General features: G+C 44.5%; 1 protein-coding gene across 10 annotated transcripts in view; it reads left to right on the top strand.

Moving 5' to 3' along the window:
• The window catches only part of Daam1 (dishevelled associated activator of morphogenesis 1), a 160,529-nt gene that overhangs the window by 90,377 nt on the left and 47,551 nt on the right, over positions 1–22,601 (top strand). For all 10 annotated transcript variants that reach the window (XM_063261925.1, XM_039112262.2, XM_063261924.1 and 7 more), the window contains one exon: positions 17,810–17,881. In XM_063261925.1, coding sequence (XP_063117995.1) covers positions 17,810–17,881 — 72 coding nt within the window. The remainder of the gene's footprint in view (positions 1–17,809; positions 17,882–22,601) is intronic.

A 22,601-nucleotide genomic window follows, 5' to 3' on the forward strand; every position in this document is an offset into this window, starting at 1 on the left:
CTAACACTCACCTCGACAGCCTGTTCCTCCCCACAGGATCTACCTTCTCTGCATGCTTCAGCAACTAAGAGACATAGCAGGGCAGGTGTACAATGTGGCTTTCCCCTTGCTTTGTTGCTAGATATGCAGTTTAAATAAGACCCTAACTCTGAGATCCTGATTGGCCTCAGGTACGTCTGTAGTTCTTTAATCATGAGTGTGTCTGCATAGCCTGGAACACTTCTCTTCGAGGAAGGGATCTGAGAAGTAGGGGAGTTAGTGGTGAGGGTGTTCTCTGCAGTGTCTCTGAAAGCAGCCCAGTGCATCAAGACATCTAAGTGACAAGGGAAAGCTCCCAGCACTTAATGTTGAGGTTAAGAAATGAGCGCTAAAGCCATGGAATTAGAGTGGTCACAAGTCTGTAGGGGCATGTGGACAGACGTGTGGACAGCTTTTTAGGAAAGATTCTGGGTGATTTACTTTATTTTTTTTATATACATTATGTATTATTATACATTTTTAAATTTTTCGATAGTTCATTATTCTCTACCTTGCCTTGAAATATCTTTATCTTGATTGCCAAAAACAAAATTTCTTTGTTTGAAAAATATACAGAATGCCTTTGAATCAGTCAGTTTTCAGTGAGAGAAACGGGACCCATAGGAAGCTATGGTTAGTCAGTCTTCTGCATTTGTCATAGGGATCTCTTCATAAGCTGTCCTAGAAGCTGCCGAAGCTCTCTGCAAGGCTCTAACTTTGCATCGGGTGTGAAACTGCACGTCCTTGGGCAGGAGGGAAGGGGGGGTGTAAAGTGCAGAATGACAGCTGTATCTCCCTCACTGCCTGTGACATTAATGTGGGTGTCCTACTGACACTGTTGAACATGCTCATGTCTGGCCCAGGCATGATGAAAAGGACATAGGAAAGGTCACTAGGACAGTTGCTGACCTGCCGCTGCCCACAGCAGCCCAGAGAGTCACTAGGTGAGCTACCCAGTGTCAGAGCTGTAGGACCTCTCCGGCCCTTCCTGTGGCTCTCCTTAGACCTTTCAGGAGCTTTGAGTGGCTTCTATGCAGTGACTACAGAGAGCCACAAGAAGACAGGGAGGAAATGAGTAATGCAGTCATCTTGATCTCAGCCCTGATGACCCGTGGGTGTGACAGTGTCTGTTTAAGTGGAATGATCAAAATCTCCTCTTCAGGCAGCTATGAGTATTTGGGGTTTTCAAAATCAACTTCTTGTCTTGTTGGGGTTTGTTTTTATTTTAATATAACAGAGGTGGTAAGTTTTGTATCTCTTTGAATTATAATCAACAGCTTTGAAGAGTGTTTTTGACGAAATCCAGGTCTTGGCCTAACCAACTATGGCTATTCATACTTAACAGGATCAAGAAGACCTGGGAATTGGAGAGGTTCCTGAGAATAAAAAGATGTGATCCTTTTATTTGTAATTAAACCTCACACAGTTTAAAAAAAAAAAAGAACTGTAGAACCATGGTGACACTGCCTCAGCTCCTGTGTGAGTAGCTGTCCTGTGCATACCTGTCAGGATCCAGCCAGGAAGTATGCAAGCCAGTTTAGCCTATTTGAATATAACAATGGCAAGGCACATTCTATTAAAATCAGGAGGAAAAGTATATATTCAAAATGCAAACAGTGCTTGTTGTCATGACAACCCTGGCATTGTTTACTTCCTGAAGCTTCAGGTTCCTTTGAGACCACAGTGTGTGAGTGTGAGTGTGTGTGTGAGTGTGTGTGTGTGTGTGTGTGTAAGTGTGTATGAGTGGTGTGTGTGTGTGAGTGTGTGTGTGTTTATATGAGTGTGTATGAGTGGTGTGTGTGTGTTCATATGAGTGTGTATGAGAGTGTGTGAGTGTATGTATGTATGAGTGTGTGAGTGTGTGTGTGTGTGTGGACTGATTGTGTAAGTAACTTATATGTAACTAACCAACTTAAATGGTCAGTGGGAGCCAGATGTACAGCACCTTGCTCCGCTACAGACTCTGTTCAAAGTTGTGACATTAAAATTCAGTCCTCCATTCTGCAGAGTTATGTCTGTAGCTAACAGAACAGGCTTTCATGTGGAAAGGAAGGAAGGAAGGAAGGAAGGAAGGAAGGAAGGAAGGAAGGAAGGAAGGAAGGAAGGAAGGAAGAAAGGAAGGAAGGAAGAAAGAGAGAGAAAGAAAAAGAAAGAAAAGAAAGAAAAGTACTAACTGTCTGATAGCTTTCTACTCAAGTCATAAATTTGCACATCCACAGTGAGTGCACCTGAGAGGCAGTACTGCCTAAGGGAAGGGAATGAAATTGCACAATCTGTCCAGCACTGCACAGAAGTCTGAATGTTTCTGTTGCAGAGAAGTCATTGAAATGTTTTACTTTCCCTGTGTGTCTCACAATCCAGTTGAAATTAAAATCAGGAGAAAAGACACTGCTCTTTGGAAACAAAATCCAAGGTTCAGGAAACAAAAAGCACTCCATTCAATTACCCATGAAGCTATACAAAATATGAAGTATTACAAGTATGTAATGATGGACAGTTGCCTCAAGACTGTTTCTTTGCTTTGGCCACAACAGAAGCTACACAGTGTGGCTACACTCTTCCACCCTTTAGATCTCTGGTGCCCTCAGGTCCCTACCCAGGCAAATAGTGTTTCCACCTTTAGCAAGCTCTTGACTGATAGATGCCATTTTGAAACATAGGAAGTTGCTGATGCCTGAGTTCCCTCTGTGGTGGCCAACACACTGGTGCCAAATCAGCATGTGCACACACACTGTGGCTGTTGGCCAGACACTGCTCTTTCTTATGCTAACTGAAGCCAGAATCTTCATCTTTACCATCTCTTTACAAAAGTTTTGAAAGCCTTTCCTCCCACTCCTTCATCCTCCCCCTCCTTTCTCCTCCTCCTCCTCCCCCCCTCCTTCTCCTCCTCTTCTTCCTCCTCCTCCTATTCCTTGACTCTTCTGGATTTTCAAGAGTGGAGGGATTGGGCTGGGATGTTTCTCAGAGGTGGTAGAATGCTCGCCTGGCATACACAAAGCCCTGGGTCTAATCCCTAGCACCCCATAAAGCAGTGTGGTGGTGTGTGCCCCTGCTCTCGGGGCTGGGGGTAGAAGCAGGAGAATTGCAGTGGTGCGCATGCACAGTCTACCCAGGTGGATGTATGTCGGAGCCCAGGGCTATAGTTCCATGTTGTGAACTGTGTTGAAAGGTGTATCACTCAAGTTCAACATCCATATTCTGACTTACTAGGATAGGGGAATGGAGATTGGGAGCTGAAGGTGCCTAAGAACAGGTAAACTGGTTCAAGTCAAGAAGTTCAAGGTCCTCCTCAGCTAAGTGAATCTGAGACCAGGCCGAGGTGCCTGAGTCCTTGTCTTAGGAAGGAAAGGGAAGGAAATTCAGGAGGTTTCCTTGTCTGTCTCTTATGTCTAAACCCCAAGCTTCTGCTTTGACACCCTGCCCCTAGGTTTGGAGGCTGTTGACCCTGTAGTCTATAGACACTTTGTTCTTACTAAATTAGAGATACAGGACAGGTACCCATCATCTCCCTTGTGAATCCTGTCCCTTTCTTGAGCACATAGCAGGGCTTTACTCTGGGTCGCCTTTCCCTGTAGGTAGATAGCACCATCTGGAAGAGGATGGGGGCCCCTGTATTTGTTCACTTACAACCAAGTTATGTGGGGTAATGGGATGGCTTCCTGTGATGTTCTCCTCTGCATCTAGACATGGGCTACGGAGACAGCACCCAGCTCCCCCACCACACCTGTTGCCTCCTGGCCTGACAACGTGAAGATTGCTTATGCCTCAGCTCCCACCACTGGAAGAGACTTGGAACATCGAGTTTGGATGGAAGCCAAGAGAGAGCAGTTATTCTCCGCTGCCACACACACAGCAGCTCCCCTTGTACTCCAGATCATTAACTCCTAAGCAGGTTCCTGTGGCAGCGCTGGTATAGGTCAGTGTGCCAGTTGCAGAGGCTGGACTCCCTGACTGTGCTGTGGGTTCCTCTGTCTGTGCCATAGAGCGCTTAAAGGCAGGGTTATGAGGGAACAGCATTCAAAGTGTGACTTCCGGGCACATTGAAGTACACGTGCATACCTCATTTCCATTCCTAAACTTTTGCAGACCACTGGTGTGGAATTTCACCAGGCATTAGAACAAATTGTCATTGTAACCCGTAGAACCCAGGATATGTTCGGGTGGGAAATATGAGCAAATAGTCTTAGTGACAGTTGTAGCTTTGCAGAAAGGGACACCACTGTGTTTTATGTCTGAGAAGCCACAAGTATCTGGCAATTCTGCTTATCACCCTGATGAATCCCAAGGCACCTGCAGCATATGAGACATGTCTGATAAGTTCACACCCTCTCATGGTATCCTCAATACTGTATACAATATTAATACTTAATACTGTAGGTGAATGGCCAGCAAACAAAGTCAAGTGTAAGGGGTGGGGAGAGTGTATCTTGATTGCCAATACCGAGTAACCGGAGATAGAAGCCTGAAGCACTTGGAGAAGGATCAGTAAAGATGAACGGTCTCGATAAGAAATAGAGAGGAAATTGATTGGCAGTACCTGACGTGAGTGTTGGGGGAAATTGGCATACGTAACCATCTCTAACCTATGAGCTTTTCCAGTCTCAGTAATCTAGTAGTCAGATTTACAGGGGATACTCCATGCTTTCACCCGGCCTCTCCCCTAACCATCTCTAACCTATGAGCTTTTCCAGTCTCAGTAATCTAGTAGTCAGATTTACAGGGGATACTCCTTGCTTTTCACTCTCCCTGGTTCTCTACAGACTCTTGGTGGCCCCCACATTCCAAGAGAGACTGCTCAAAGCCTGCCTGACTCACGAGCTCCAGGAAGTAGATGCATGAATGACATCAATGCAAGGAAGTGGCCCCTTAGGAAGATAAAGGACAAGGAAAGTTCTTTCCTGTGTGTGTTTCTTTTGTTTTGCCCAGCGGTCAGGCACACCTGCTGCTGAGTTCTCTCTCTGGAAGGTAGGAAGAGGTCTTATGTTTCCCTGTGAATTAGGTTTTGTCACTTCTAATTAAGGGTTCCCAGAATTCCTCCCTCTACCAGAGCCTAGTGATTTGGGAAACTTGTTCTGGATCACGGAAGGGAATGCACGGAAGGATTCCACAAGTTACAGTTCAACACACCCTGCCCTTCTGCACATTACAGAACCTGTGACTTGTGCAGGCTTACCATCTGCCCTGCAGAGAAGGAAAGGTGTTTTGTTTCCTCCATTTGTACGATGTGCTTCTCCATTTACCCACATAGAGCTAATAATGACAAAGTGATATCTTCCAACAGGGGCTTTTTATATCTCTATACCCCCACCCCCAAATGCCATCATCAATTCAGTAGTATGCTAGGGAGCCACCCATGAAGGGGGTTCTTCCCAGGACACTCCCTCCCTGAGGGAGATATGCCTCTATATGCACACCATTGCCCAGATTTGCCTCGTAATTTAATTACTGTTTCCAAAGGGCCCTCTCCTTTTTGTGTACGTTAAGCTTTATACTGCAAATCATAAAACACTGTTTTCCCAGGAGCAGCTTAAAGAATACCAGAGCCTGCCTGACAGCCTCTTGAAAGCTGGCCTAGTAGCATTAAGTCTGGTACCAAGATGTGGAGCTGAAAAGGCCAGAGACACCTCTCCCTGGACTTCCAGGCTGCATAGGGTTCAATGCCTGAGCATGTTAACCTCCAACCAGACCATGTTCTACCTGGGTCTGTGGCACTACATGGTGACATATGGGTCAAAAGTGACTTTCACAAGCTTACTGAAACCATTTGTTCTGTATTATTGCCCACATTAGTGTCATAGAGGAATACAGACCTGCATCACTTCTGAAAGTACTGTTCCCACGATGTTTCTTTTTCTTTGTCATGAAAATGAGAGGGGATTGTCATCCAGAATTAAGTTCAGATGCTGAACTTGTACCTGTGCAGCCTTCCAGGTTTCAGCTGAATTCCATGCGCTGCAGTGCTTTGCCAAAGAAATGACCTGTGAAAGTAAATGAAGCTAATGTCTCAGTCTGGGAAATACACTGTAAATCTCGACTCCTGGGTTTAGGTGAGGATTGGAGCTGTTTTGTTAGCTCTGCCAGCCGGAAATGTTCCCCATTGAATTCAGCAGCTAGAGACTCATGAGCCTCTGCTTAGAGCAGTCAGCTGGGGCTTGTTCAGGAACCCGGAGAGGGCAGGGCATGAGCTGTTTGAGAAATACAGGCATCTTGCTTTGTGTTGTTGCTCCACAGTGACCAGACCTCTTGAGGGGGAAGAGGGGTCTTATTGCTGTTCTAGTTGGCTAAAAAGTAATAGCAGTGTGACTTTCTCATGAGGCTTACCAGAGTAAATAAAGGTCAGGATGTATAGAAAAGATCAGTGTAACATCACATGCTGTCATGGAAGAAACTTCAAAGCTTTCTTCCCAGTGGGCTTCAAGTAGGATTCCAGTTAGTTTGAACTTAGAAGAGGTGTTCATAAACAGTGGAGCTTATTGAAAACATGGGGTTAGCTACTTGGGATTATTGGTAACTATTGGAGAGAATTGATATGCAATAGGTATTGTTGTTGATAGCAGTTGTGGGGAGGGTGTGTGTGTGTGTGTGAGTCTGTGTGTGTGTGTGTGTGTGTGTGTGTGTGTGTGTGTGTGTATGTGTGCGCGCACGTGCACATGTGAGCAGCCTGACATGGATGCTAAGAACCAAACTCTGATCCTCTGAAATAGCAGGAAACCCTCTTAACCACTGAGCTGTCTCTCCAGCTGAGCTGGTGCTCATCTCTGAACCTCTCAGCCCTCAGCTTTAGGAAAACAAGTGGATGATCCACTAGGGGCCCATGTCTCACATCCATGGCTCCTGATGAGGAAAGAACAGAGCTTGCTCATTTCTGTATAGACTTACCCTTGTTCAGGACAGAACTCTGTACTCCTGAGTAAAAGAACAGAAAGATGGAGGATGAATTTCATCTGAGATTTAATTCAGTATTACAGATCATTCATGTGGTAAAGGGGGATTCTGACCTGGAGGTGTAGCTCAATGGTGGGGAGCTTGCCAAGCGTGTGCAAGGCCCAGGTTCAACCCTTAGCGTCTAAAGATATCGAGGAATTCTGCTTGACTGCTCAGGTCCCAGATTCAGCAATATAATGTTAATGTTTTTGCAGGGCTTGGCTGTCTGCACAGACTTTTGACTTTAAAAACTAGATCAGAGGATCTAGTACATCAACTGTGTATTACTGTAGCCAGCATTGGCTCCAGACCATACTGTGAGAAGCTGTATTCTGGGGCAGCCGTCTCCTCCCCCCTCCTCCCCCCCTCCCCCTCCTCCTCCTCTTCCCTTCCTCCTCTTCCTCTTCTTCCCCCCCTCCTCCTCCTCTTCCTCTTCCTCCTCCCCCTCCTCCTCCTCCTCTTCCTCTTCCTCCTCCCCCTCCTCCTCCCCTCCTCCTCTTCCTCCTCTTCCTCCCCCCTTCTCCTCCTCCTTCCCTCCTCCTCCCCTCCTCCTCTTCCTCTTCCTCCTCCTTCTTCTTTTTTATTTTTTTGTTCAGAAGCTCCAAACCCACTGAGCACATGGCTGTATTGGATGCCTCGTTCTGGAAGGCTTACATCTTCTGAATATGTGGAGGATAAAGTCCTAGGAGAGGATAGAGAACCAAGGACTCCTCCAGTGAACATGATGGTCTTACATGAGAGGCTGACACATGGCAGACATGGCAACAGACACTGATAGAAGTGAAGTGGCTGGTGGAGGGGATACTCTCCATCAAGAATCCTGGGCAAGTCTGAGCCTTTGATAATTTGGGCATAGGAGCCTGCAGCAGAGTATTAGTCAAGCACAGCGGCTTTCATGTTTCACCCTCACAGGCTATGTCTTTTTTAACCAGGAACCCTGCTGAATTGCAGTTAAGTGCGGGAGATGCTTAACATCTCCTCTTAGTGTCCCAAATGTTCTCCAGCCTCCCTTTTGCTCTGGTTCACAATATTGATTGAGGGATTGTTAAAAACTTGATAGAATATCAAAGGATTTCACCCACTGAAGTGCAAATTGTGTCTGATACAGTGGATTGCTGCCCTCTTGACTTTGTGAATTTCATCTTCATATATATATGGTCTTTGTATTCTGTTTTGAACTGGCAAATATCAACTCCCTCACATACTAATGAGCTCAGTAAAACCTTTGATAGCAGTTCATGCTGACATTTTATTCAGATTTATGTGAGGTCTTTAAGACTGTTTTATTTGGGAGTACAGGACAAGTTAGCCAGAGGCTCTGTGGGAAGATGAGAACGTTATCTGGGCTCTACTGGACTTTTCTACTAGATACCAGAGAAGGGAAGGGGTGAGGTTCTAGGGTCTGAAGAAGTGTTCTTATGAGCCTAGAAGACATCCCTTTGGTGTATTAAGAGGCATTTTGTACAGAAGAGCAGAGAAAGCAGAAGCCAGAAAAACATTCCACCACTGCTCACACTTCTCATGGTGTCTTGTCCAAGATTTAGCCGTGGCAGTTGTCACCCATGCTTGATTCTGCTAACATAAGATTTCTGTTTTAGAGACAAAGCATCTTCATTCTCAAAATAAACCACTTGCGTGTGTAGTATATGGCCTCTTTTGTTTCAAAAAAAAAAAAAAACCTGATAAAACATAGGCCATTGTGTTCTCTACTTTATACACAGTCTTTCTTTTTTAGTACCAAATGTTGTTACTGGGACTGTCAGGAGTGCAGGGGCCTGTTCTGTTTCCTCTTGGAGAGATTCTGATCAGAAATCTTCTTAGAGACTGCTCTGAGTGGTCCATTGTTGATATAAATATGTGAGAAGAGCCCTTCCATGGAAATAGATCTGTGGGAGTCCTCTCTGCAAACAATGGGCGAGCAAGTCAGAAGGCCTTATGGAAAGCATGTGATTAACTTATGACTGAGGAAGATAAACAGTGCTATGCAGCCAATAGAGAAGATTCAGTGTGGACGTACAGTCACTTACTCAAATTGTTTAAATACCTGCTGGGTCATTATTCCTGGGAAAGATTAGGCTTTCTCCAGGCTGTTCCCAAGAGGCAAGAGTAAGGCCAGCAAATGCCTCAAGTTACAGATAGATATCTGTGGGTTCAGCTCATTTGAGTGCTGTTTCCAAAAGATGGCATGATTCTGATCCCCTTCTTATAGTGATCAGTCACCTTTTATTAACTTTACAAGGGGACACAATGAGAGGAACTCCATTAGGGTGTCTTTAGGGTCAAAGACCACCCAAATAATTCTATGGGCTTTCCTTAAAAGCATGCAGACATTTTATAGCATTCTGAAAGTCGTCTTCACAAGTCATCCTGGTTCTTTTCAGAAGAATGACTGGTGTTCTGAGGCTGAGGAGGTGCTGGCTTCCTGGCAGATGGCAAAGCCACTGTTCTGTAATCATCCTGTGTATGGGTCCAACCGGATTTTGGTAACAGATGTACTTGATGTGTAATTGTGGCAGTGGTCAAAAAATATAACAGGGCTGGGAATAACAGTGATATGAGTATCTTGTAACATGACAGTGGAGAGATTATTTCCTGAAGTTGACTGTCTGCCCTTGGCAAGCTTCATATAGAGTATACATTTTGTTCATGGCTAGGAGTTGAAGGCAGGTATTGTAAGGACCAAAGGAAGCAACTGTCCAGGGAGCTCAGCTTTGGGAACCTCTTAGTCATCTTCTCAACAAGAAGAGCAAATAGAAAGAATTGGGGGTATGTATAAGAGCGTAAAAGAGCTAATGATGCTACACTATGTTCCAGCTTGGGTTTATTTTTCTATAAAATGTGTTTTATTTTTTGTAATTGTAATTAAACTATAATTATATCATTTCCTCCCTCCAGCTCTTCTATCCTCCCCCATTATTCTTTCTCAAATTGATGGCCTCTTTTCTTTGATTATTGTGGTTACAAATAAATACATACATATGTACATGTGTATACATACACACATATATACATACATGCATATTGCATAAATATATAAGTACAACCCACTATGAGTGTATGTATGTATGTATGTATGTATGTATGTATGTATGATTTCAGGACTGACAACTTGATACTGGCTAACCAGTTATGAGATTCATCCCTTGTGGTTTGAATAAGAATGGCCCCCTTGGGGGCTGGGGATTTAGCTCAGTGGTAGAGCGCTTACCTAGGAAGCGCAAGGCCCTGGGTTCGGTCCCCAGCTCCGAAAAAAAAAAGAACCAAAAAAAAAAAAAAAAAAAAAGAATGGCCCCCTTGGCTCGTATATTTGGATGGTTTCCAGTGATGGCTATTCAGAAAGCATTAGAAAGTGTGGTCTTGTTGGGGGAGGTATAGCCCTGGAGGAGGGCTTTGTGGTCTGAAAAGCTCACACCAAGTCCAGTGTGGTTCTCTTTGTGGATAAGATGTAAGCCCTCAGCTACTCTCCAGCACCACTCCTACTTGCTTATTGCCAAGATGGTCAGGGACTGACTAACCCCTGAAACTGTAAGCAAGCCCCCAGTTAAATGCTTTCATTTATACATTGTGTCTCTTCACAGCAATAGACAACTAAGAAACTCCTAGAAAAACTCAACCCCCTTGTCTCAGCAGTCATCAGTTGCCAGGAGTTCTCTGTCTAAGGATAGGGTATGATGAGACTTCTACCCACCCTGGTGCCATAGCTCTTGGTATTTGCATTGTTCAGATCTTTTTCAGGCAGCCATATTGTTGTAGTATCATGCATTCAGCCTCCCTGTCATTTCTTGGAAACACAATCTCATAGCAGATGTCCTGGTCCTCTAGCTCTTGCAGCCTTTCTTTCCATGGCCCTTTTCTAAGATGTTCTATGAGTCTTCAGTGCCAGAAGCTCCAATTATACCATTTGTAAAAGTTGGATGGAACTTTTTCAGAGAATGATGAGTTTGGCATGGGAGTAGACTGTATATGCATGTAGATAATGCTTCTCTAGAAACATTGACAGGTTCCAAACACTTCCTGAGTCAATCCTAACTTCGGCCGATATTGCAGAGGTAAAGCAGTGTTAGGGAGAGGAGAAAGCATGGAATGTAATTGGTGACCATGTTAGGATTTTGATGTGCTTCAGCCCTCTTGAAAGCTGTGTTAGTCCCAGCCAGCACAGATGTCGACAAGTGTGCCACCTCTGTCAACTTAGCTGTTTTTGTAAAGAAGCCATTACTGACCGTGGCAGTTCCCGTGTGTTTCTGTTTCTGTTATGGCTGCTTTCCTCTCACACAAGGCAGAGGAGCAGCAGTGACCATGTCCTGTACATAGCCTGAGAGACACCTGTTGGCCTTTTAGAGCAGTTTGCTGACCCTTTGCTGCTGATTGGCCCACATGCTGGTGTGTTCTGAGAAGGTGCCACTGAGACTCGTCTTAAGGTGGAAGAGACAGGCTGCAAAGTCACCTCGTGCACCCCTGTTTCCATCTGCTCACTGGACCTGCTCTCAGCACTGCCACCAACTCGTCATTCACTTGAGTTTTCTCAGACTCCTGGATCATGGAGACAGACTTATACAATCCATCTGTCCTTTCTGCCCAGTTTTCTCTTAAAAATTCTAGACACAAGATGGGTTACTTAGCATCCACTATATTCATTAGTCTGTAGAACAAGGTTCATGAAATTAGAAATAATGACAATTTCATGCAAGAAGGTGGCTATTCATTAAATGAGGCATTGTCTTAATCCTTTGCTTCTAGTGGCATTGCCTTTACACAGGAATAAACTGTTTTTTTCAGTCACCTTTCCTGCACAATGGAAGCCATTGGGGTAAATTTACTTCACCTACTCTGACACATCCCTTGGTTGCAGTTCTTGATTACACTTTAACCTATTTCCTCCCTCATTGACACAATCATAGCATTGCACATGGTAAGGTGTTTCAGCCACTCTAGACAGGGGAAAGTGTCTTCTTTCCTTAACATATATTATCTAAGAACCTTCTGGGTTTTTGGCGGTTAACTTGCAGAGTCGTGCCCTTTAATTGGCTGAATAAACGTTGCTTCAGCCTGTGCTTAGTGTTATGGGGAACAACCGTAGACCATGCCATTCACAACTGATTATCCTTTTGCAAAGCTTATTCTGGGCCTTAGTGAGAACATCTTATAGAAAATTCTAATATATAGCACTTGTATTTTATCATTTGTGATTCAATCTTCCTGAAGGATCCTATAATAATTTCAAAGAAATTTACATATACTTAATTTTGTGATTCTACTTTGAATTCTATTTACAGATATAAAAAACTTCAGCTGCCACGAAAGGAATGTGTTCATGCCTCTTCCTCTCCGTATATCTGTCCCCCTTTAATTGTTTGCTATAAAGTGAGGCAATGAAAACTTTTGTATCACATACCCACGTAATTGTTACTGTACAGTATAGACTACATTTCTGAAAGTATATTTAACTCAATTTCAAAGGCTAGTAGACTTCTCTGTTTGAATGGTTAATGCCAAAATATACTCGATTGATCCTTTGTTGTTCAGTCTCGTAATAAGGGCTAAGAACGGCTCCAGTTAGACAGTGTCCTGATGATCCTCACAGCTCACATTTACTGAACTTGTTCTGTGTGCACTTTTTCCAGAGTTCCGGTTTGTATTGGATTTGTGGTTTTAGGGCCTCACAATAACACTATTGAGAGGCAGTCATGCGAAAGCAAAGCCCTGCAGCAAGCCTCGGGGATGGCTGTCTCACCTCCATGTCTAGAACACAGTCAAGGTGGAGGTGCTAGTGAAGGACAAGTCTAAGATGCAAATTTGTGCTTATCCCAGAGTGAGTGAAGCTAAGCAGCAATGCCAAACGACTCTCCGTGCAAAGTGATGTTGAGAAAAACAAAGTTACTTCTGCATTTTAAAATGAATGGAGGAAGATTCCTCGACACTGACCTGAGATTTGAATGAAAATGTACCATTTGGAGATGACACGAGCTTAGAAAGGACATCTTCACCTCCTAAAGTATCTAGATTTATAGTCCTTTCAGGCTGGAGGTAAAGGCAGAGTGTCAGAGGCGAGCTATGTCCAGTAGGAAACCTCTGCCATTAGTATCCTGCTATCTCTCTTTGAAGGCTTCCTAATGAAACAGGACAGTAATGACAAGACAGCACAGACTTGGGTGGCTACTGAGTGACAGTTGGACTGACTGTTGACAATGAGTAGTTCTGCCACTGAATCACTGGACAGTGCTAATTTCTTATTAGCACTTATTATTAATGTCAAGTTATTGATGTTAGAAGTTGAGGTTTGGCATTAGGTACAGTAGAGGTTGCACCCCCATGATGTCTCACTGTCACTCTTAGAGCTTTTAGTGACGTCAGAAACATTCTGACCTCTCCTAGTGTTCAGAAAAGGAAAATAGCCCCCGGTATATTCACACTCACCCACACTGAGTCAGCTGAGCCAATAAAAAGGAAGTCTAGAATTCCATCTTCAGGTGGCCTTCCCATCACTCCATCTCTCGAAAAATAAGTGGCAGATGTAAATATTCCCCAAATCAAACAAAAACCAGAGAATTTAATAAATTCAGACACTTGTTTGTGGTCTAATTATTTAGCAGAACTTCTAAAGATAATTTCCATTAATGAAAGTGTTTCGGGTTCTATTTTCATTCTACTACTACATTAAATACCATGACACAGTACAGTCATTTCAATTTAGACTACAGTCATCAATGAGGGTAGTTGAGACAAGAACTCAAGAAGGAGCTTGGATGCCTGCTCACTGTCCACAGAGCATTACCTCTGACCAAGTAACACATTCCACAGCCAAAGAGGCAGTATGGGTCTGCAGTGCCTGAGATTCTCCACGACCATGAATAAATTTTAATAAATAAAAGGCTTTATTAAGTGCTGGCTAGGACTGTGGCTACTGGCCAAGGCCATACCCGAGACTGGAGCTGCCCATCAGAGTATGGTGCTGAATTATATAATTTAGTAGCTTATAAAGAAAAAGCCCACGAGAGTACATACTTCCTGTCTACGTGTAATCAAGCACACATCTTGTGCAATTGAGGGCAACCAAGCTTCTGTACAGAAGCAAAAGGACAAGGTTTGTTATCTTACATGAACATCAGCCCCCAGCATTTCAGGACATTAGCTGCCCCTGGGCAAGTGGGGCTTACAGGTTAGAAGCACTTTTGATCTATAGATCTCTTAAGCACAGTAATTTAAACCTAAAATACAGTGCTAGACATCACACAGAGGCACAGCAGGAAACAGAAGAAGTCTGCCTGAAGGCTTATTCTCAGCTGGTTTCCTTGTACAGCCTAGGACCACATGCCCAGAAAATATGCTGCCCACAGTGGCCTGAGTCATCCTCAGTCAGTTAACAAGCAAGGCAGTCCCCCAAAGATGCCCCACAGGCCAGTTTGATCTAGGGAATTCCTCAACTGAGATTCTATGGTGATTATCCCCAGATTGTGTCCAGTTGACCGTTAAAGCTAACTAGGACACAAAAGAAGATCTTAACATGAATTGTCCCTTCTTTGGGTAGACTAAAATGAACATTTAATATGAATCCAGGATTTGTATTTACTTAGGGGAACTTCACAGTGTCACGAACTGTGATCAATAACCTGTCTTGAGGGCTATTTTGTCTTTTAAATAGATCTTGCTGCAATGCCCAGGTTAGTTTCAAACTCCCCATCCTCTTGCTTCAGTTTCCCGTGTGCTAGGATTATAAATGTGAGCTGCCATACCTCACTACATCTTAAAAGAGGAACATCTTGAGAGGAAAAAAACCTCTCTTTTTCACAGACAATAATAAGTTAATATTGTCGCTTAGAGAAATGTCACGGGATTGGAGAAGGGAAAAGGGAGAGAGAGGCTTAGCTGAGTAATTGGGGGAGGTGCTCCTCTGCAGTCCCAGTGTCCAGAGCCATGGGGTTAGAAGCTAAGACCACCTGTATTTGTGAATGATGATGGAAGAGACAGGCTAGAGAGAAGCTTTTCAGACACTCTCTGTGCACAGGTAAGTATACATTAGGCACAAGGAGGGACTACGGAGTTCCTCAAAAAGTGCATAGAGAGCCAAATAGAGGTGACATGGAGTGAGACATCAGACCGTAGAACCAGCATTCAGAAATGTCACATGTGGTAGAAGTTGCAATAAAGTTTTGGGAAAGGTGACATTTGTTTGTCTGCTGCTGTATCCTGGTTCTCCTACAGTGAAATGGCTAAGAATGAAAGGCAGCCTTGCGTTTGTCGTCCATGGCTCATGAGGCGCTTCATGTCTAAGCTTAGGAGAGAATGTGCCCTGATCCTCTCCCAGTACCCTTTCCATGCCCTTCAGTACTGTGGCTTGGTCTTTCCTTGTCCCCTTTCTTCTTTGGTCAGAACAATGTGCTAACATTTACTATGAATCGGGAAGCAGACTGAAGGAGGAGACAGTGTTTAGAACAAGGTCTGGTACCTGATGAGCTGTGGCAGTGCTCAGTATTGCTGTGGGTTCCAGTACACGAGGTGTATCTACAGTCTTGATGTCTTACCTGCTTCTTCCCTAGAAGGAACCAGAACTGAGACAGCTGGCCCAGAGGATAATGTCAGAGGCACAGGACGCACACTTTCCCTTTAGCAAGGACACACGTGCTGTCAGGAAGAGCGCACGACTTAGAAGTGTCTTCCCCTTGGCATGTCTCAGGGTCCAGGCTATGTTTAGAATGTTCACTCTTTTTTTCCCTCCAGCTCCCACCAGGAGAGTTGGTTTGTTTCTTTCTGACTTCTCAGTGAGAACTAGAGACTTTAGCATTCACTCACACGGGAGCACAGACTCAGACTTGCATTCCATCTGGCTACCACTGCATCCTTCTGTGTAAAGGACCAGGACTGCACAGGCAGTTGGAGATGCATTGCCAAAGGGAAGAGCTCCAAGAATCCCCCTGCCTCCTACTCCCAGAGCAGTATCAACCAGTACGTTCATACACGTGGTGTGTATAATTTTCTCAGTACCGAGACATCAGAAGTGAAAAGGGTCTCGTTTGACTACAGTGTCTACTCTTAACTGTTAGTTTTATTCAGACATTTCAAAAGTGCAAAGTGTTCCTTCTATGTACTAGTCTCCAGTTTCTAAAATAATCTGTTTTGTATCCAGGACTATGGAGCTTTCAACAGACAGGCTTTTGTGGAACTTTGGACATAGGACTTGATTTTGTTTGCTTTGGAAGTTTGCCCTGATTTGGGGAGAATGGAAAGAGCTGGCACCTTCTATTTCATTTTATAGGTTCAGATACCATTGAATATCACTGAAGGTTTTGGCTTGTTAAATACATTGGTAACAGCAGGGTTTTGCTAATTTTAATGCTTCTTTTAAGAGGAAAGCTAGGTTCAGCATTTATACTGCCACTCTAGCTCTTTTATTTACATTTTAAATTATAACCAAGAGCCGTTCTTAAAACTCATCAGGCTTTCTGAATGTTTTTAAATCACAAGAGTGTAATCCTGCCCCACTTCAAAGCCACTGCTGTACCCGTGGCCCTCCTCATCCAGCTCTGCGTCCCCTGCTGCCCACTCGGGTGGCCCTGTAAACAGCCATTTTCCTTCTTTTTATAACTACTTGAAAATAGTTTTGAACTATATTTCTTTTATGATGCCTAAGTAGACCCACTTGGAAGTGGAAGCCTAGAGACAGGGTAGGCGTGTGCGTAACACTGGCTCATAGCTATAATCTCAGTGCTGGGAAACCAAGTCACTCTGCAGTTGCTTCTATAGTTGAGGCCAGTCTGGGTTACGGAAAGATGGAGAAAGGGAGGGATTTTTAGAGATAAGGTCTAAGCCTAAAACTAAAAGTTCCTCCTAGAAATCACTCTTCCGAGGACGTGTGTGTGTGTGTGTGTGCGCGCGCGCGCATGCATGCATGTGCATGTATGGGCTGCTGAGACTAACTGAAGCCAGCAATGACTCCTTGAGCATCATACAGCCGTGTGTGACCCCGGCAGCGTCTTCTCCTAGGATAACCCATTCTATCAGGATGCTCCCGGGGTGCAAAGATGGAAACCTACTGAAATGCTGTCCCACAGCCCTGTGTAAGTGAGTGTCTCTCAGCACAGCAGAGATCCTGGAAACCAAGCACGCCGTGCGTCTGTGCAGCAGAGACTACAGCTGACAGGTGCTGTGGGAGGTGAGGTTGAGCCATGTCAGCGAGCTCCACCCACACATGGCCCAGCTGTTTTGGCTCCAGGTCAGCCTGGGTTGTGGGACACATCTAGCTGAGGTGGTTTTGGGTTTCAGTTCTTTTTAGCAGAGACACACTCTATTCTCTAACAAAGCTCCTGAGCGAGCTCAGCAGGAGAACTGCCTGGGACTGACCTGTGTCCTCTGATTACCTCCATCCAGAGTCAATAACCTACTTTCAGCCACATCAAATGAAATCCTACTTCACAATGTTTAATGTCTGCTGGAATCTGAATAACTGATGGGAAAAACCTAGTCACCAGATGGTCATGCCTCTGGTCACTATTAAGGCCAGCCTCCTTCACTCTTGGGTCACATATAGCTGTGTCACATCCTTCTCAGTATCATTATGTCCCTAAAGGAAGTACGTTACTCCCTGGTGTGAACTCAGTTCCCATGTACACTCCCTCCCTCAGTGGCTAGAATGTGTCTTTTTGTCACATGTGAAACTTTAGCTCGTCTTTACCCCATACCCCCTTATGTGGATTGGGAAGACCATCCTACTCAAGTAGATGACCCAATACTTTAAAAAAGCGTCTCCTGTATTCTAGTGACTTTGCAGACCGCCATCCTGATCCCATCAGCTGTGTTGCCCTGCATGGGCCTCTGGCAACATATTACCTTTTTATTTTTTTCTTACTTTGTTTTGTTCTTTTCTTTATTGTAGGACCAGGAAGAAAACAAGGGAGCAACAAGTTGGCCCGAGTTCTACATTGATCAGCTCAATTCCATGGCTGCTGTAAGTATAAATTACATTCTGAGACAGTCTAAAAGAGAGTGCAGAGTACACAGTTGCACAACAAGCTTGATTGAGTAAGACCTTCTGAATGCTGTTACCTTTCCAATTCCATTCCAAACACTCAGTGTTTGAGGTGTTGGGGACGAGGAGCTGGACTGTTGCCTAGCGAAGTGACTTTTCTAGAGTGTTTTAAATAGAATCTACACACACTAAAGCATGCTTGATTTTAATGTTATAAGAGGAAATGTCATTTGAAATGTGGCTCGTACTCAAGTTGAACTCGCCTTGGCTGTGACTGATATATCGGGAGCTTTGCAACACTCCTGTGGACGGTAGGATTGTCCAACAGTAGTGTGGCTGAACTGTCCCTTCATTGTGTTCACACCCATCTCCTTCTCTCTGGGAACTTAGTTCCTTCCTGGCCTCTTGATTTCATGGGTTCATATGGAGAATCATAAAGTGACTTGATGAAATGATGTAATAATCAGGATGCCCCAGGGAAGCTTTGGTCTATGGCTGTCAGTTAAAATGCGCTCTCAGTATCTGAATTCTGACCTCTGAAATGTTAGCACTTCAGGCAGCTGGAAGATCATCTACTAATCATAACTAATGACAGAAAATAAGTCATTAGCTTTTGAGCCTTAGTAGTTTAAATCATGTTGCCATTGATGAAAACTGAAGGTTGAGGTCTTTGCCTCACACGGCATACTCATGATTTTAAGAATGGGTTGTATCCAACTTTAGGTTGATAGTATCAAACAGAAAGTAGTTCTACCTCTTTCTGCCTACACCCAGGTCCTCATGGAGAATTGTCTTACTACTCCAAGACCTTTAAGGTGATCTAGGCTTTTACTCTGCTCCCACTGGGAAAGTTAAAAACTGACCAGGATCTATCTTATTTAAGCTCTTATTTAAGCTTTGTAGGGCCTCAACTTTCAGGATCTTCCTCTTCTTTCCTCTGTTTCTTACTCTGCTGTTGTACCTTGAGTGATAAACAGTCCAGTAGATGTGACCAGGACTGTACAAATTATAGAAGAAGTCACAGGGTTGCCTTGAGAAAGAGAAGAGGAGAGAAAATCCGTTCCGTATCCCATATCCACCAAATCCCATTCTATACACTGCTGCCCCAGCAGTGAGGAAATGGTGACATCGCTGTCAGTGTGGATAAGCTAACAGAATGGGGGAGTTCCGATGACTGACAGGGACTTCTCTGTGCATCCACCCAAGCAATGATAATTTAGAGCCATTCACCATTTCTTACACGTAGAGGTTGTTTGTGAGTTCTTCCTGATTATTGGAAAAAAGGAGCTGTCAGGCAGATTGTCTCTGGGTGTAATTAAGTTGGCATTGTTTGATGTCTAAACGCTAAGTTAATGAATTCCCTGCCCTGAGTGGAGAAGTACTAAGTAGTGTGGATTTTCCTTTCATTGGATATGGGAAGTTCTATTAATTTGTCCTTTAGTGACTTTTGTGTCTAGGGTCGGCTTAGCCTTGAGTTTTAGGGTTTTCGATATGCCTGCATGGGACCTTCTTCAAATTCCTTGCTTCCTCCTCTCCCCAGACAGCTTTGTTTGCAGTGTTCTAGAGTGGATTATACTTTAATGGTTTGGTTCCTAATCTAAAGTCTTCCCCAGGACATCACAAAGCTATTAGGTTGTGTGACTTTGCCTTCCTTCATGTGTCAGACACCTGACAAAGCTTTGAAATGCTTCTTCATTAGGCCCGAGGCATTATCTTTCTAGGGTCAAAGATACAGAACATTAGCTGGCCGTGGTTAGCCAGGTCCCAGAACTCTGAGGGCTTACTTAAAGAAGGAGGGAGCCCTGGAACAGCAGAAACCCTGCTGAGTCCTCTCTCAACATCCTGGTTGCCTCTGGTCCTCGAGTGCTGGCTGCCATCTGTGCTAGAGGCTTCCCCACAGCACACAGCAAACACAACCCCCCCACACACACACACTGTCCCTGGGGACAGCGATGGTACGTAGTTTCTCCGGAGCAGGGCGCTGGCTGTGCTTGGGGAACTCATGAAGAGGCATTTGTCCACATTGTCATCATCTGTCATCTGCAGCATCAGTGGCAGCTACTACTGAGCTGCCTCACATGACAGGCAGTGCTGCCACGCTACTCACAGAATCTGAGTCTAGAGGCAAGTCACCTTGCCCAAGGTCATTAAATTAAGTGGTCATCTAATTAGGGGTTTAAGCCATCTGTCTGAACCCAAAGATAACCTCACAATTAGTCTCTCATTCTTGGTTTTAAAGTCGGTGGGGTACATGAGAGGCTGGGGGATGGGACTCTTCCTGTCCCCTAGGTACACACTGTAGAGACTGTGGTCTGACTGTTCTGGGGAAGGGAAAGCATCTGCTTTCTTTAATGCCTCTAGAGTCTGATAAAAACGGTCCAGGCTGAGAACAGCCACACTTGCTGTGAAACCGCCTTTGGGAACATGTTATGTTACATTACGTAGGCCTCATAACAAGAATGCTTTGTTCTTTAAAGGACCCCGAGGTACCTGTCAGCTTTTAAAAAGTCAAAGAACCTATGATAGAGGAGAACTGGCATTAGGACGGGGGCCTTGGGGGAAGATGTGATGCAGCGTTCACCTTGCCCATTTCACAGCAAGGGAGTGTTTCAGACCAAAGTGGTTCTGGTCCAGGTGGCTGTGCCGGTCTGTGCACAGCTTTCCCTGGAAGACCCTTGCCAGTGTGTACTTTGTCTTTTGCTGGCTTGTGTGTGAGCAGACACTGAGGGCTATCACAATACCCCCCCTCCCCTACCTCCACCCACACCCCCATATGCATAGCACTACTTGTGTGATTTAGAGACTAACTCTAGAAATAAAGGCTTATCACCATAGCAGCTGTAAGTTGTAAAGGAAACTTTTCTCTTTATTTGTTTAATATATACAACTACACTGTAGCTGTCTTCAGACACAACAGAAGAGCATCAGATCCCATTACAGATGGTTGTGAGCCACCATGTGGTTGCTGGGATTTGAACTCAGGACCTCTGAGAGAGCAGTCAGTGCTCTTAACCACTGAGCCATCTCTCCAGCCTGCAAAGGAAAGTTCTAAAGCCTGAACAGCTGAGGCTTTCAATGGAAGGCATCATTGGGATGGCAAGTTCATCTATTTCTGTCACACAAATGTGATCTCAGATCCAAATCTAATGCTTTCACATTAAGGAATAATCATGGCCCTTCTGATTTAATTAACATATGCCTACTTCATGTTGTTGCTATTTATTGAAAAAAAATAATAATAATTCTCTCGAGATGATTTGTGAACCTGAGCTAAAAATCCCCCCTTCATTAGGGAAGGGAGTTCAGTGTAATTTTCTGTGGCACTTCATAAATCTCCCTCCTCTGAGAAAGACACCGCCATCTCCCTGCTCAGACGCTTTCGCTGTCCAGCATCACTCACAAGCGGAGCACAGGCACCTTTGTCTCGTTCGGGAGACCCACAGTAAAGCACAGTTTGAGTTCAGCATGATCTTATGAAGTTAGTCTCTAGTGCAAGGAGTGACCAAGGCCTGATTGTGAGCTGCAGGTTCAAAGCAGTGGGGACTCTAGAGAAGTCCAGCTGCCACTGGGGACTGAATGCCATCGTGAATTCACAGAGTTTTCCACAGGATGGCTCTTACAGCGATTTGGAGAAATCCATTGCCTATTTCTGTACATAGCTTCTTCATCCACTATCCTCCGGTGACAGCTGTCAAGACACATCACCACAAAAGAACAGCTTTAGCAGAGCAATAACAACAACAAAAAAAAAAAAAAAAAAAAAAAAAAAAAAGACCGCCCCTGCCCCCAGCCGCATAAATGACACAGTTATTCGTTCACTTTAGACCTGACACTTTTTCCTCATCACAAAGTCAAGTTGGGTTTTAATTAACATATACTTCATGTTGGTGCTATTGGTTGAAACATGGTAAGGATAAAGTCTCTCAGATGCTTTGTGAACGGAGATGAAAAGAAACACGGGATCGTTGGGTCACATAGATAACCATCTCTCTGTGTGCTCACCTACTGTCCACAGCCGGTTACCAGAGTTGATAACAGGTAAGGCCAAGGAGACAGGAGAGTGCATACAGAGCAGGTGGAGGTGAGACCCGCCCACGGCTGTGTGGGTGAAAGCTTCTGGACTGGACCTGGGTCAGGGGGCTGTTCTGATAACACTAGGCTGTCATGGATGAGAGGAAGAGAGAGACTGTAAACCTTGTGGGTTTCAGGACTTCATGTCACCTGAGGACTCAGGAGATGGTACTTTAGCTTCTTTCCCAATTGCTTTGATAAAATACTCTTAGAAAAACAAAGCCCCAAAGCCCCCATCCTAACGCCAGTTTATTGGAACTTACGACTCAAGGGTTCAAACATCACGCTACAGAAGTCAAGGCAGCAGGAATTTGAAGCAGCTGGTCTTATCCCAGTCAGGAACGGAATAGCAAAAGGCAGTCCTCAGCTTGCTTACAGTCCAGTATATCCTGCCCAGGGAACCATCCCACTGGCAATTAAAATAGGACTTCCAGTATCAATTAATATACTCATGATAATCTCCCATAGGTGAGCCTAGAGCTATCGTCCAGACAATTAGAGGTTCTGTTGAGCTGACATTTAATACTAACAGTCATAGTCACATACCATGTAACATATGACATCCAGATACAGTGAAACACCCTCTCGAGAATATGGCAGCTAGGGTTGGAGAGATGGCTCAGAACTT

The sequence above is a fragment of the Rattus norvegicus genome, chromosome 6 (assembly GCF_036323735.1).
Source record: "Rattus norvegicus strain BN/NHsdMcwi chromosome 6, GRCr8, whole genome shotgun sequence".
Taxonomy (NCBI): Eukaryota; Metazoa; Chordata; class Mammalia; order Rodentia; family Muridae; genus Rattus; species Rattus norvegicus.